This window comes from Somniosus microcephalus, chromosome 2 (assembly GCF_052327205.1).
Source record: "Somniosus microcephalus isolate GS21.2 chromosome 2, FLI_Smic_1.0, whole genome shotgun sequence".
Classification (NCBI taxonomy): Eukaryota; Metazoa; Chordata; class Chondrichthyes; order Squaliformes; family Somniosidae; genus Somniosus; species Somniosus microcephalus.
In genome coordinates this window covers 142,425,664-142,441,791 of record NC_140988.1, presented here as the reverse complement: position 1 = coordinate 142,441,791, position 16,128 = coordinate 142,425,664, and the positions used below count along the sequence as shown (strand labels likewise).

General features: G+C 48.5%; 1 protein-coding gene across 1 annotated transcript in view; it reads right to left on the bottom strand.

Annotated features, from left to right (window-relative positions):
• The window catches only part of fras1 (Fraser extracellular matrix complex subunit 1), a 747,542-nt gene that overhangs the window by 449,406 nt on the left and 282,008 nt on the right, over positions 1-16,128 (bottom strand). The window contains exons 3-4 of the mRNA XM_085963231.1: positions 10,623-10,730; positions 3,070-3,162 (exon numbers count right to left, since the gene is read on the bottom strand). Coding sequence (XP_085819357.1) covers positions 3,070-3,162; positions 10,623-10,730 — 201 coding nt within the window. The remainder of the gene's footprint in view (positions 1-3,069; positions 3,163-10,622; positions 10,731-16,128) is intronic.

Below are 16,128 nucleotides of genomic sequence, written 5' to 3'. Positions count from 1 at the left end.
TACGTGGTATCCATTTGTTTGAAACAACACTCGCTGATACTTGTGCTTTTAAGTTGGAGTTCCTGTTAAAGTCCTGTGCTTTTCTAGTACAGTGAAACTCTCAGATGGCCATGCTCCAGCAGTAGCCTCTTCTCTCGTCATTTTGATGTTCATTTCAGGGGTTTTGTCATTCAAGATAATTTTACAATGAGTGGAGCCCAAAGCCGTGATTTACACTCAGTGGTTTTCGCTTCCCATAAGCAACCACCATAACACATTTTTCGAAGACGTGTTAAAGTCACGTGGCAGCACATGATGTAGCTGTGAAATGCCTACAATGCTCGAGTTTGTTATGTCATGAATGTGACAGCACAGAATGTAGCTCACCTGTTTCACTCCATATTTAAGAGATAAGTGTGTCAAAAAATGACAACAAACTAACCAAAAAGTAAAGTAATATGGTGTGAGTAGAATACATGTTACGGATCAGTATTTTCTAAGGAGTTACACAGCAAGGAGTTACATTGCTGCGTAATTCCTTATTGTGATTTACTTCCTGCAATCCACCAGTCTGCAACATTTACATCTTTATTTATGGTATGTGTTCTGTTTACCATAGTGGTTGTTGCTTGCCTTTTATTGAGCTATTGCAAGTGAATATGAGACGGTTCTCTTATTTATCATATAACTGGTGACTTTGGGGCTGAAAATCCGCAGCCCTTTGATCCTAAGAAAGTGCCAGGATTGGCCCACTGGAATCTTCCATTGCTGACCCTGCCATGTTTTTAGGGGTTAAAGGGAAGATTCCCTCTTTGAACTAATCCTGGTGGGCCCTAGCGCCACTAGTGGGTGCATCTCAGGTGCCCACCAGATGGGGGAGGCTGCAAACTGCAGCAGAAGCTATCAGCTCGTGAATAAAAGGAAAGGACAAAATCTAGACCTACACCAGTGCAGTACTGAGGGAGTACTGCACTGTCAGAGGTACTGCCTTTCAGATGAGACATTGGGCTGGATTTTCATTCAGCAGTCGGGAAGGAGGCGGGACTACAACTTTCGGGTTTTAGTCCCGCCTCCATCGACGTCCGGCCAATCCACGCGATTTTCCCTTGATTGACCTTGTTGAGCCCACCCAGCGGGCTCAGCAGGCCAATAAAGGGCCACCCGGCAACAGGTGACGTCACAGACTGAAATTTCATCTGTCAAGACGTGCTGACAGATGAAATATCAGTGTTTCACAGCTGTTTGAAGCTGTCAAACACTGACAGTCTGACTTCTAACCTGAGTCCTTCTACGCAGACTCAGTTAGAACTCTCACCGGCACTGAAAGCTGCAGGCTGTCACTTTTGACAGATCGCAGCCATTCTGCTTTCAGTGCCGGCTGAGTGATGGACTCCCGACACCTAGAGGAAGAAAGGCTGTTAAGGTAAGTACAGGTAAGTAAAACTTCTTTACACACTTTAGACACACCAAACACACTTACCTTTGCACTCATGCACCCATCACTCACCTGAACACCGACATCGCGACCCCTCCAAGTCCTTCAACCTGACGGCCCGACTCCTCTAACCTGGCGTGGTTTGGAGCCGTCGGGAATCCCACACGACACCCCTCAAAATAGGGATTAGGCTAAAAACTGCCTGTTAACTACCTGTTAACAGGCAGTTAATTGGCACTAATCCCTTCCCGCCTCGGGTCGGCGGGTCCCAGTGCGGGGCGGGTACCCGCCTCCTTTGAAACTTACGTGGAGGCGGGTTTTGGGCGGGATGGTGTCGGGACCCCCGAATTCGGGATTTTTGCCCCCCGCACGCCTAAAAGCCCGCCTCACGGCACACTGAAAATCTAGGCTTTTGAATCCGGGGCCCCATCTGCCCTCTCAGGTGGGCGCAAAAGATCCCATGGCGCTATTTCGTAGAACAGCAGGGGAGTTCTCCCGGGATAGGCCAATATTTATCGGTCAACCAGTATCGCTAAAACAGATTATCTGGTCATGATCTCATTGCTGTATGTGGGACCTTGCTATGCGCAAACTGGCTGCTGTGTTTCCTACATTAAAACAGTAAAGCTGTAAAGCACTTTGGGACAACCTGAGGTCATGAAAGGCGCTATATAAATGCATGTCTTTCTTTAATTTTTACTCCATTGAAAGAAAAATATAAAAGCAACTGAAAAGGTGCAGTGTAGATCTGCTAGAATCTACATGCTGCCCCTTGGTGACATCATTCACAGACATAAGGTCAACACCCAGCTCAACCTTTCCACCAACTCTATCAACCCCTCCATTGTAGCTGTTTTCAGACTGCTTGTCTGACAGCCAGTCTTGGGTGAGCCACAATTTCCTCCAGATAAAATTTGAGAATTCCGTATCCTTTGTCTTTGGTCCCCACCAAAAACTCCATTCCTTCACGATCAATTCGATCCCCATCCTCGACCACTCGCTCAGATTGAACCAGATTGTGTGCAATGCTATTCGGTCCTGAGCTGAGCTTCAGGCCACATATCCTCTTCATCAAAAAGACCACCTACTTCCACCTCTAACATTGCCTGCCTCAGCACCTGTCTTAGCCCACTGTTGCTGAAACCCTCACCCATGCTTTTGTCATCTCCAGATTTGATTATTACAATGCTCTCCCATCCATCACCCTCCATAAGCATCAGCTCATCCAAAACTCTGCTGCCCATATCATAACATGCACCAAATTCTGCTCACCTATCATCCCTGTGCTCGCTGGCCTACATTGGTTCCCAGTCCCACAATGCCTCAAATGTAAAATTCTCTATATGAATGCAAGTTGTTGTTATTGATGAATGCTACCATCGACAATGAGTTACTGTTATAAAGGGAGTCTTGAGAACTTAGGGCTTTTTACATAAGAGCTGACAATGTTAAAGGGTGATCCAAAATTGTCTTCAAGATTATGAATGGTTATGATAAGGTAAACAGCGATAGATTGTTTCCACTTGTTGGCAAGCAGGTTATGAGTGGACACAAATAGAATAATATTAAGTGTAACACACATTTTAAAAGTGTTCTGCTATTCAACTTGATTTTTGATTCACGGTGAACACATCTGAAAATCACAAGCCACTTACCCCATGAATCTGTCCTTCATATTCACAGAAGTTATGGGTCCTCAAGGCACACACAGGGCAGCAATTATTTGGACTTATTTTGAAGAATTCCCCCTTATAATGGGAAGAACAAAACAAGAGTTATAAAATATTTTACATAAAATCCAAAAATAGAATGCTGCTACAAGAATAACTTATACAATTAAAGGACAAAGGTTGTTTAACACTAATGATATCTTCAGCAACAGCTTTTTAATTTTCTTTTTACGGTGCTTTTATTACACATTCTAGATAAGATTTGCTATTCCTAATAAGCAAAGGATGTGACATGCAAAGCAATGGGATAACATGGGGAGTGTCACAAAGTACTTTCCAATGCTGTCACTAGGATGTCAGTAAAACATAATGTTGGCCATGTAAAAGTCGATCAAGTGTTACAATTACAAATTCTGTCCTTCCAAATGTGGGTTGTGTCGAGAGACAGCATTTTGAACTACTTACTGTAAGGATCTAATACTGAGGATTACAAGTGAGCCATTGGTGGTTCCCATTATGGGACCAATTTGAGGCAAAAGATTATAAGATCTGTACTGCACAACATTAAAGGAAATTGGCTGAAGGGTGTTTTTTGTCATGTAGTGTTTTGGCACAAATATACCAAATCAGTCGTATGACAACACTGAAAGCCTGCTCTGCTGTCTTTTAAAATGTTCAGGAAGGAGGCAGAGCAAGACCACAACACTGTCATTTAAAGGCTGAGTGGGTTCTTACATGAAGAAGTGATATGGCTACTGCAGCAGAGGGGAAAAAAGTGAACATCTAACTTATCTGAGGTTGATGTGGAGATGCTTCTGTCACAACTTAGAGAATGAGGGATGCCATTGTTGGAGACCTAGGGAGGAAGCCATCGCATGCAGCACTATGGGCTATGTGGAATGAGGTGGCTGTGGCTGTGGGTGGAACTTCCCTAACTCCAAGGACCCCCTTACAGTGTCAGATGAAGTTTAACTCACAAAGTTAGCAATGGTAAGAGTGTTGTTAGATGAATATCAGGGTAGCTAACTGAGTAACAGAGAGCAAAGTGGGTATTCTCTGGCACAATAGTCCAGCAATGCCCTCTGGGGTGTCACATTGCAGCATGTTCCTATTCCCAGAAGCAAAGTCACTTGGCAGCACTTATCTCAATTCTAGCACACTGAACTCTCTCATCCTAGGTCCTTGCTCCCTTCCACCTATCATTACTACCCTCCATTCCAAGAGCCCCGACAGATTGTGATTGCAGGATCTGAAACCTGCAGCAAATTAATATGATGCTTTTCCTTTTGCAGGAATGCCAGAAACTGCCAGACCACTAGGAGAGAAAGTACACAAATCACATGAAGAGGAAACAATCACAACCATTGGCTTCACCTCTGGCCAGGCAGTTGGGAATGGAGATGTAGGAGTCTTTGAGGGTGAAATTGGGTATTGCCCCGTTTAACTTTTAAAAGTTTGGAAAATTAGTGCCAGGCGCTATGTTTTTCTAACTTTAAAAAAAATTCAGTTTTCTCGCTCCAAGAGGGAGGGGGCGCGCTAAATCAAGCACTCCACTTCCCTCTTGCAGCGCGATCGGCAGCAGGTAGGGCGGTGAGTTCTGCAGTGCTGTACACTGGGCCGTGCAGCGCTGCCGCATTGGAAGGCTTCTTCCCTCCCTTAAAGGGAAGGGCAAAGAAAGGTTACCTTCCTGGACCATCAAGGGAGCGGCAAAACCATGTGATCAGCCCGGCACTCACCCAGAGTGCCGGGCCGATCGATCCCGGGCAGGAACCCGCGAAAAAAAACAGATCAAAAAAGGTAACTTTTTTTTTTACTTCTCTCGGCCACCTCGCCTTTAAGCATTGCCCCCGAAGCGGCCGGTTGCCCGAAGCATGTCCCCTGAAGCTGCCGTTGTTTTCGCCCAGCGATGATTCAGAGGGCGGAAATTAATTTCAGGTCCGGGGCGGTACGTGGCCGGATGACGTCAGGATCTCCGGCCGCAGGCGGGCGTGGTGACAGGGGTTATTTCGTGGGCAGCGGTAACATCGCCGTGCCCAGGCGGTAAAACGTTAGCACCCCGTTATCGCCCCCGGAGGCGATAGCAGGAGGCGCTACGGCACCGAATTTCTAGCCCTTTGTGTATACCTTTAATTAATTAATGTTTCTATGCATTCTTTAATCTCTCCACCAGCTGCCACAAAGTAGCTGATTAAGATAGAATGTTGCTCAAGTGGGAAAAAAGTTAACAGTCCCGTCTTTTCCTCCAGAGACTGCAAACCAGGAAACAGCTGAGAACATTGTTGAAAAGCAAGACACTGTAGTCCCCTCTACCTCTATCAACACTGGCGACCACTCACCCTGTCATTTACCATCTCCCTTGTACTCAGCAGCTCAGATACACCCACTGAAGGGGGTTCAGATAGTGTAGACAAGGACCTGCCATACAGTTAGACACAGAGCACAAGGAAGCTAGAGGATGTGGAAGTGGTGCCTGATGTCGTCCAGTGGAGGCAGACTGGCTGCAAAGCAGTGGTCTCGCCATAAAGAGAAGGATGGGAGAATAGCATTAGACACATATGGAGTTTCTGCATCACCTCGCCGAAGATGTGCGGCAGATAGCTGGGATAACAGCAGAGTCCACTGCCATGCTGTACGTCAACGTCCAACGGTTTTACTTTATTGCAGGAGCACCTATAAATCTTACCCCGCTTCATGAGAGATCCAGGCGGGTCAGTCAACACAATGTGGAGGCTCTGAATGAAGGAGTGTGAATCTTGGGTGGGGGTGGGGGGCAAGGGGAAACCATTTGGAGAGGACCGTGATAACTGGATTGCAAAGTATGCAGGGCAGTATCTCAGAGGGACTGGAGGATATTCAGTTGACTCTCTCTCTTTGAGTTTGAAGGATATTTCTGATTCTGTGAGGTCCGTTCTCCTGCCGATCCCCGATAACCAAAATCCTGTTCCCACTACCAGTAGAACAGCTGGTGCGCAAATGCCTCAGAAGCTGCTTCTTCTCACGGCTGCAGCACAGAGGAGCACTTCATCAACTCCCTACATAAGTCTTCATCTTTTCAAAGCCAGGATACCAAGCAGCCCATGACAAAGAGTCAGCCTGTCCGGTGTCCATCCTAGGACTTGAGGAGCCCGAGAGAAGGCCCACCTCCATTCCAAGTGGTGCAGAGTGTTTTGCAACAACCATCTACATCTTAGACCCCACACCCTCACTTAGCAGGCAGAAGTGGTAGAAACAGCAGAAAAATGCTTGTTTGGTCAGAAAGGGTGTGCACAGTGACAAAGAAAAATAATGTTTCTATAAATAGTTCCAATAATTCACTGCAACCTCCGTTGCCTCCAGTCCAGATCCAAGGTCATCCCATCCTCTGTCATTGAATTACAGTATGCAGACGACGCTTGCGTCTGCGCACACTCTTGAGACCGAACTCCAAACCATCATCAACACCTTCACTGAGTATGGGCCTTACACTAAACATCCATAAGACAAAGGTCCTCTACCAACTTGCCCCCGCCACACAGTACTGCTCCTCGATTAACAAAATCCATGACAAGGCCTTGGACAATGTGGACCAGTTTCCATACCTCAGGAGCCTACTGTCAACAAGGGCAGACGTCAATGATGAAGTCCAACATCGCCTTCAGTGTGCCAGTGCAGCCTTCGGTCGCCTGAGGAAGAGAGTGTTTGAAGACCAGGACCTCAAACCCAGCACCAAGCTCATGGTCTACAGAGCAGTAGTGATACCCGCCCTCCTGTATGCTTCAGAGACATGGACCATATACAGCAGGCACCTCAAAACACTGGAGAGGTACCACCAACGCTGCCTATGCAAGATCCTGCAAATCCATTGGCAGGATAGGCGTACCAATATCAGTGTTCTCGCTCAGGCAACATCCCCAGCATCGAAGCTTTGACCATGCTCGATCAGCTCCGATGGACAGGTCACATCATCCGCATGCCCGATGCGAGACTCCCAAAACAAGCGCTCTACTCGGAGCTCCGACACGGCAAGAGAGCCCCAGGTGGACAGAGGAAACGCTTCAAGGACACCCTCAAAGCCTCCTTGAAAAAGTGCAACATCCCCACCGACACCTGGGAATCCCTGGCTCAAGACCGCACAAAGTGGAGGAGAAGCATGCGGGAAGGCGCCGAACACCTCGAGTCTCTTCACCGGGAGCAAGCGGAAGCTAAGCGCAAACAGCGGAAGGAGCGCACGTCAACCCAAGCACCCCACCCACCCGCCCCTTCAACCACCGTCTGCCCCACCTGTGACAGAGACTGTAGGTCCTGCATTGGACTCATCAGTCACCTGAGAACTCATTTTTAGTGTGGAAACAAGTCATCCTCGGATCCGAGGGACTGCCTAAGAAGAATAGAAGATTTGATGTAAAGGCTGCTTGATGTTTGGTTTTCTTGTAAGACAGTGGGGAACAGGTAATGTGCTGATATTGAGGCTGAGGATGTGATTGTCAACTGTAAGGAGCAAGGATTTTACTTAGACCATTGAGAGTTTGTTGAGGAATGTCAGCTCTTTGATGGGCTGTACTTCCAAATAATAATGAGTCTGGCTCTCAGTTGCTAGCAGTCGTTGTCACTGCATCTGGGCCAGATCTTTAGCATCAGCAGTGTCATCATCGGGCTCTCTGGCATTGTCTGGTACATCTACCATCAGAACTTTCCTACTGACAAAGTTGTGAAGCACACAACATGCTACTACAATTCGTAAGACGGTGCTGGGTGCATACTACAAGGCACTCCCAGACTTATCCAGACACAGAATCTTTCTTTGACCATCCCAACAGTTTGCTCAATTCTTAACCTTATCTTCATGTGTGCTTCATTGTAGAGCTCCTCTGCAACACTGGTGGTCTTATAAGTAAAGCACCATAAGTCAATCATAATAGGGGGTATCTCTTGTCACCCAACAGCCGTGCTGCTCCTGCCTCTGCTGTTGGAATAGAGCCGAGGCACTGAACTGGCAAAGTATAAAAGCATCACAACAGCTCCGAGCATGTTGTGATTCACATGAAAGAAGCTTTGCCTGTCAATGCAGATGGCCAGTACATTCAGAGGTTCATATAAATATGGAGGTTTACCTTTGGGCCACATGATGTCACATTGGTGCAATCATTGGGCCGGATATTCCGATCCCTACAAGTGAGTACCCGCTGTGTACCCACCCGTAGGGACATCGGAAATGCCGGTTTCAGGCATACACTGTGCATGCGTTGAAAACCGACATTTCCGATCTGTCAAGAATCCTCTCGACAGATCCTCCGGCTACCCTGGAGAAGGGCCTCTGCGGGCGGATAGTTCCGCTTTTTGGAGACCCTCCACCTGCAGAAAACCCTTACAATTCTTACGCCTGTTAAAAGCAGGCGTAAGGCCTGCTTTTACCAGGATAAGAGTAGAAAAAAAGTTTAAAAAATTTTGTTCACTGATTTATCATTTTAAAATACTTTAAAAAAAAGTAAATTTATTATTAGCCCCGTAAAATACTTTAATTATTTTTTTCAAAAAATTAAATTTATTGTAACTTCAAGTCATTTTAAAACTGTGATTTAAAAAAAAAATTATTTAAAGTTTTACTATGTTTTTTCATTGATCTCCATTCATATATTTGACAGGTCTTCCTGTCAAATGTATGAAGGGAGCTTCCCTTCTGTGATTGGCTCCCCATCGTGATCCCAGGGACGCTGCGAACTACCTGCGCCTCTGGGATACGTGGGCCCTGCGCACTTGCAGTTTGGAGAGGCCCAGCATCGGAACTGTGCGCGTCCCGGGAGCCCTCAGGTAAGGGCGCAGATTTTTCCAAATCGCAGGCCTCCGCCTGCGGGAGGCCTGTGATCGGAAAATACGGGCCAATAGCTTCCACAACCCTTGGAAACCCAGCAATTGTGAAAAATTTGATGGTCCTTAGAATTATTTACTGTGACTCCTATTGTAGTATCATCTACAAATTTGGCCACCTGTCTAGTCCAATATCCAAATCATTAGTGTACACAGTGAACATACTACCCATTTCTAACCACTCTGAAACCACTGAGGTATATAAGATATAAAATGATGTGGAAAGGTTAATCTGGACTGGTACTTTAAGATAAACAGTGAGAGGAGGACAACGGGACACAGGTTCAAACTAGTAAAAGATAACTTTGGGGTAACTTTGGGGCTAGTACCAGGAGTTGTTTCCTCACGCAGAGACTGAGCAACACTTGGAATGGACTCCAGGCAGAGTGGTGGAGGAAAAAACCCTGGGATCGTTTATGAAACAATCAGATTCAGCAGTGGGGAAGTGTTAGTGTTGTTTTGGATGGATGAATTAAGATAGTCTGAATGGTAAAGATCTTGTGATATAAAATAGAAAGAGCACAGGCAGTCCCTTGTAGTGAATGCATTTTTATTCGAAAAATAAAATGTATACCTGCCAACCACGCCTTGTTCTCAATACCACACATGAAGAGCTCAATTCTATATTTTTCATGTATGTCAGCGAGGGCAGTAACACACTGTGTCTTGTTTCGCCTCAAGGCACTGTTTCAGTTCACTTATTTGGCAGCTTTGCTCTGCTGAATAAATACTAGTTTCTCGCCAGCATGGATTTTCACCTTATGTACAGGGAATTCCATGCGGGCGATTGCATGGCACAACACAAACACTGCATCTACTTTATCCATGTGAAACAAGCAGTTTAAATGGAAAGATAATTTTGTCATCATTGCCACTGCCATGACCATCTATCCTGTGCGTCATAACTGGCAAGACTCTGGCCTGGATTTTTATTGGCTATCCTGCCCCAAATCGAGGCCAAAATGCCAGTTCTTTTCCCAGATGATACATGGCTACTAATTTGCACAGGGCCTGAGGCAGGTGAAACTCCCCTCTGGTCCAGACATGCCGCCTGACAGAGTAAGTGGTGGTTGGATGGTTGGGGGGTGGGAGCTTTCTCATGCTGGGAATTTCCTGAGCTCCCAGCTGCCTACCACCCAAGGATCTGGACCCCAGGAAGAACCTACCTTACACATTACCTTAGGAGTGGAAGGGTGGCCTTCCTGGGGTTCGACTGGACACTCCCAAAAACTGCTGGCACACCCTGATTGGCCAAATGTTTTCAAATCTTCAGTGCCAATACCCCCAGCTGGCCTTCAAGCAGCTCGTCAGTGCATCATTTCACATCCTCTTCCTCTAATGGGTGCCCAAGATGCAACCATACTGTCACTAGCACCCAACAAAGTGATGGTAATGAAGTGACCCTGCCCTAACCCCAGGTACTCTGGTAAAGTTAGGAGTGGAGATCAGTGGCTCCTGCTCCATTTCCCTTAAGCGAGTGGATTTTCGGGTCGCATATAAAAAACATAGATGATTGTAAATAAAACGCAATTACAGTATTCATGTATAAAATATATTTCTAATAAGTAATGCATGTTCTTACAAATCTGCAAAATGTCATTCAAAACATCAACAAACTAGGTTATCATTACTGAGTATATGAAGGTACTCATCATTCATGTCAAAAGGAACTAAATGCATAACTACATAATTACCTTCTGGAAATCACACTGAGGGTTCGGACACTGGGTAACCTTGCACAGGACAATATCACTGTGGCAGCTACAATCTTGGCAAGAATCTGGCTTCCAAACTGTATGATTCTGTAGGAAAGAGCATAAAAGATGTTACATTCAAGAGAAGTCAATATTCCCAGATTGAATTCTGCAGTTTTGACTGCATTGTGGATTTAGATTTCATCAACCTCACAAAACTCTGCATATTTAGCAGTCAGCATTTTGGGAGTCAGTCCACATGTCGACAAACAAAAATCGGTGTGGGCCAAGCTAGTCTCCCATCAATGCCGCTACTGCCCTGGTGCTGCTGCTGTTTGAAGTGATTCCAGCCAATGCAGATTGTAGGCAAATATTCTTGGGAGAACAGGAATTCCCACCCAAGTATGCAATACCCATAATCACTTCAGTAGCTCAGAGAAATAGTAGCAGCACATAAGGGTGTGATGAAATATTCCATTCATCACTGCCTGTGACTGTGGTCGGTTTCAGTGTCATTTCCCTTCCCCCAGTCCTCATTGTATTGTTTATTGGAATGTGCTGGAATGTGCTGTGTGTGTAGGGCTCCGCCCATACCTGGCCCCTTTTGTAAGCTAGCTCAGTCTGGCCTCAGTCTCCAGAAGGAAGATACCTCTCTCTCTTACGTGTTACTTTCTAAGTTAATAAAAGCCTTGTTTTGTTTCGCTAACATCGAGTCTCGGAATTATTGAGGCACATCAATTTTATTAACTTATTTTTCAACACTATGGATCAACTCCTGAAACCCGAACGTTTGGATTTGGATCAACATGCTCCGGACGCATCAGCACACTTCGGACACTGGTTTGAGTGTATGGAATTCTTCCTGGACAATTCCGCAGCAGGCAAAGATGCTACGGACGCTGCGAGAATGAGACTCGGAATTCTGCGGAATTGGGGAAGCCACCGGGTTTACCCCCTCATCCAAGACGCCGATACGTACCTGGCCGCCTGCGACATCTTAAAGGCGCATTACCAGCAGCCTACGAATGAGGTGTATGCTAGGCATCTGCTCGCTACTCGCGCACAGCGACCTGGGGAATCGGTGGAGGAGTTCCTAAGCACCCTGAAAATGCTTGGCAAAGACTGCAAGTGCCGAGATGTAAAAGCCGCAGTGTACACTGACGAGCTTGTTCGCGATGCCTTTATCACAGGCCTCAGCTCCACTTACATCCGGCAAAGACTGCTGGAAAAAACGGGGTTGGACCTGAAACAGGCTGCGGACACCGCGCGATCCCTGGATGTGGCCCAGAGAAACTCGGACGCCTACTCTTCAGCCCGCGCTGTCCACGCCGCCACGTGTGCACCGAGGGCGCCGCCATCTTGGAAGGCATCTTCCCCGCCCGGCAGCCCGACACCGGCGGGGCCCTGCTTTCCCCCCAGAAGCCCTACGACAGCCGCGACGCGTCAGGGACCCAACTGCTACTTCTGCGGGCAGCCAAAACACACCAGAAACCTGTGCCCGGCGAAAGGCACCACCTGCTTTAAGTGCGGTAAGAAGGGGCACTTCGGGAAGGTGTGCAGAGGGAACCCCGTCGGAAAACCAACCGCCGGAAAACCCGCCACCGCCGCGTGTGCGCCGTGGGAGCGGCCATCTTGGACGCCATCTTGCCCGACCTCGTGGGGTCCGCCATCTTATGAGCAGACAGCGTGGACGCCATCTTGTATCGATCAGGGCCCTACAGTGGCATCGGTCACAGTGGACCAGACCAGGCCGCACCCGCTATCCAAATCAATGGTGGACATCGAGGTAAACGGGTGCCGGGTTAAATGTTTAATTGACAGTGGAAGCACGGAGAGTTTTATCCACCATGAACTGGCACAGCAACTCTCCCTAAAGGTGGTCCCTGCTCAGGGTACCATCTCTATGGCTGATAAAACCCAGACATCGACCATTCTGGGTTACTGCACGGTACAATTGGGCGTTAACGGAACTGTATACGATAATTTTAAAGTATTAATCATGAAGAACCTATGTGCGAGCGTGATCTTGGGCCTGGATTTCCAGTGCAACCACCAAAGCATCACGCTCAAGTACGGTGGGTCCCAGCCGCCCCTCACAGTGTGCGGTCTGGCTACCCTGAAGGTAAAGCCGCCTTCGCTATTCGCGAACCTTACCCCTAACTGCCGGCCAATAGCGACCAAAAGCAGGAGGTACAGCTGGGAGGACAGGCGGTTTATCGCGACCGAGGTGGACAGGCTCCTGAAAGAGCGCATTATTGAACGCAGCAACAGCCCGTGGCGCGCCCAAGTGGTAGTGGTAAGGGGTAGCGAGAAGAAACGGATGGTGATCGACTATAGTCAAACGATCAACAGGTACACCCAACTAGACGCCTACCCGCTACCCCGCATATCAGAAATGGTGAACCAAATCGCCCAATACCGGGTGTTCTCCACCATCGACCTCAAGTCAGCGTACCACCAGCTCCCTATCAGACCAGAGGCCCGCCCGTACACCGCCTTCGAGGCGAACGGACGCCTCTACCAATTCCTCAGAGTCCCCTTTGGGGTGACGAATGGGGTCTCGGTTTTTCAGAGGGAGATGGACCGCATGGTCGATGACCACCACTTGCAGGCAACCTTCCCCTACCTCGACAACGTCACCATCTGCGGCCACAATCAGCAGGATCACGACTCGAACCTCGAAAGGTTCCTGGAAACCGCACAAAAACTCAACCTCACCTACAACGAGAACAAGTGCGTTTTCAACACCACGCGCCTCTGCATACTAGGCAGCGTGGTGGAGAATGGGGAAATCGGACCAGACCCCGACCGATTGCGCCCCCTACGGGAGCTGCCCCTGCCCAACACTCCCAAAGCCCTGAAAAGGTGCCTGGGGTTATTTTCTTATTATTCCCAATGGGTCCCCAACTACTCCGACAAAGCCCGCCCCCTCTTGAAAGCATCCTCTTTTCCGCTCTCTGCTGAGGCCCACGCCGCCTTCAAAAGCATTAAGCAGGATATTGAGCGGGCCACGCTACAGGCAGTGGACGAGAACACTCCATTTCAAGTGGAAAGTGATGCGTCTGACTTCGCCTTGGCGGCCACCCTCAACCAGGCGGGGCGGCCCGTAGCTTTCTTCTCGAGGACCCTCCAAGGGCCCGAGATCAGACACTCCTCCGTGGAAAAGGAGGCCCAAGCCATCGTGGAGGCAGTGCGCCACTGGCGCCACTACCTAGCCGGCAAACGCTTCACCCTACTTACCGACCAGCGGTCGGTAGCGTTTATGTTCAATAATAAACAGAGGGGGAAGATTAAAAATGATAAGATTCTTAGGTGGCGGATCGAGCTCTCCACCTTCGAGTACGACATCATTTACCGGCCAGGGGCCCTTAACGAATCCCCTGACGCCCTCTCACGAGGGATGTGTGCCAGCGCCACCGGGGATCGGCTACAGACCCTCCACAACGACCTCTGCCACCCAGGGGTCACGCGGCTGTTCCACTTCATAAAGTCCCGTAACTTACCCTACTCGATTGAGGAAGTTCGGTCTCTGACCAGGAACTGCCGCACTTGTGCTGAGTGCAAGCCTCGGTTCTACCGCCCAGATAGAGCCCACTTAATCAAAGCTACACGGCCCTTTGAGCGGCTCAGCTTAGATTTCAAGGGCCCCCTCCCGTCCGTCGACCGCAATGTTTACTTCCTGAACATTGTGGACGAATACTCCCGGTTCCCATTCGCCTTCCCCTGCCCAGACATGACCAGCGCCACGGTCATTAAATGCCTCAACAGCCTGTTCTGCCTGTTCGGTATGCCGAGCTACATCCATACGGATAGGGGGGCGTCCTTCATGAGTGAAGAGCTACGCCAGTACATGTTGTCCAAGGGGATCGCCACGAGCCGTACCACCAGCTACAACCCCCGGGGTAACGGCCAAGTGGAGCGAGAGAACGGGACAGTATGGAAAGCAGTCACTCTAGCTCTAAGGACCAAGGGCCTCCCTATCTCCCGCTGGCAGGAAGTCCTCTCGGATGTGCTCCATTCGATACGGTCGCTATTGTGTATGGCCACTAATGCCACGCCTCATGAACGAATGTTTGTCTTTCCCCGGAAATCCACCTCAGGCGTATCCATGCCGTCATGGCTCTCCACCCCAGGTCCGGTACTCGTGCGAAGGCATGTGAGGGGCCACAAGACGGACCCTCTCCTGGAGCCAGTACACCTACTCCACGCCAACCCCCAATACGCATATGTCCGGCACGCCGACGGAAGGGAGGACACCGTGTCCATAAAAGACGTCGCCCCAGCCGGCATCGACAACAACCACAGCAATAGCAGCAACAACGATCACAGCAACTCTTACCCACCCACTACTCTTTCATCACCCCCGGAAGAACATCGACCAACGGCACCCCCACCAACTACCCCTTCAACAACCCTGGCGGCACCCCCGACAGAGACCCAGGAGACTACCGGGGACACCCAGCCGACACCCGCGGCACCACAACAGCCACGTCGGTCGCAGAGGACTATCAAACCCCCGAACAGACTAAATCTATAGAAGGGGTGAATGTGATGAAATATTCCATTCATCACTGCCTGTGACTGTGGTCGGTTTCAGTGTCATTTCCCTTCCCCCAGTCCTCATTGTATTGTTTATTGGAATGTGCTGGAATGTGCTGTGTGTGTAGGGCTCCGCCCATACCTGGCCCCTTTTGTAAGCTAGCTCAGTCTGGCCTCAGTCTCCAGAAGGAAGATACCTCTCTCTCTTACGTGTTACTTTCTAAGTTAATAAAAGCCTTGTTTTGTTTCGCTAACATCGAGTCTCGGAATTATTGAGGCACATCAAGGGGAAAGGGGAGAGTGATGTGAAGGGGAATGGGAAAAGAGAACCAGAACAGGGAGAGGTAGAGTCAAACGAGGAGAAGCTGGAATGGCACTGTGGGAATGAAGTGGGGAGAGGCAGGAGCAACTATTTGAGAGGAGGAAGTGGGAAGCAAAACAGGAGCAGCCAATTGGGAGTAAAGACGGAAGGGTGGGGGGGGGCTTGAAACAAATCAGCTAGATTGATCGGGTACAAAAGGATTTAGGAGAATGGGAAATTGGGCTGAAAGATGGTAAATTAAATTTGGTGTCAATAAGATGCGACTAGGGAAGGAGAATGAACATTCAAACTATAAACTAAATGGTGTTAATCTACAGGATACAGCACGGCAAAAGCTTTGAGGTTTTTGATGGACAGGTTATTGAAACCAACTGCACAGCAAATGGCAAATAGAATCTTGGGTTGTGTAGAAAACAATCTCAAAATGTAATATTGAGCCTATACAGGACATAGGTGTGCCCCCATCTGGAGTACTGTGTGCAATTCTGGTCATTATATCACAGGAAGGACATTATGATTCTGGAAATGGTGCAGAAAAGTGCTACCCATCTGATACTTGGCCTTAGACACATGGGAGTAGCAATTCCGCGGGAGTTCTCCTAATCGTCTGCCATAACGTCAATGGAAACCCTAGAGAAGCGGCGG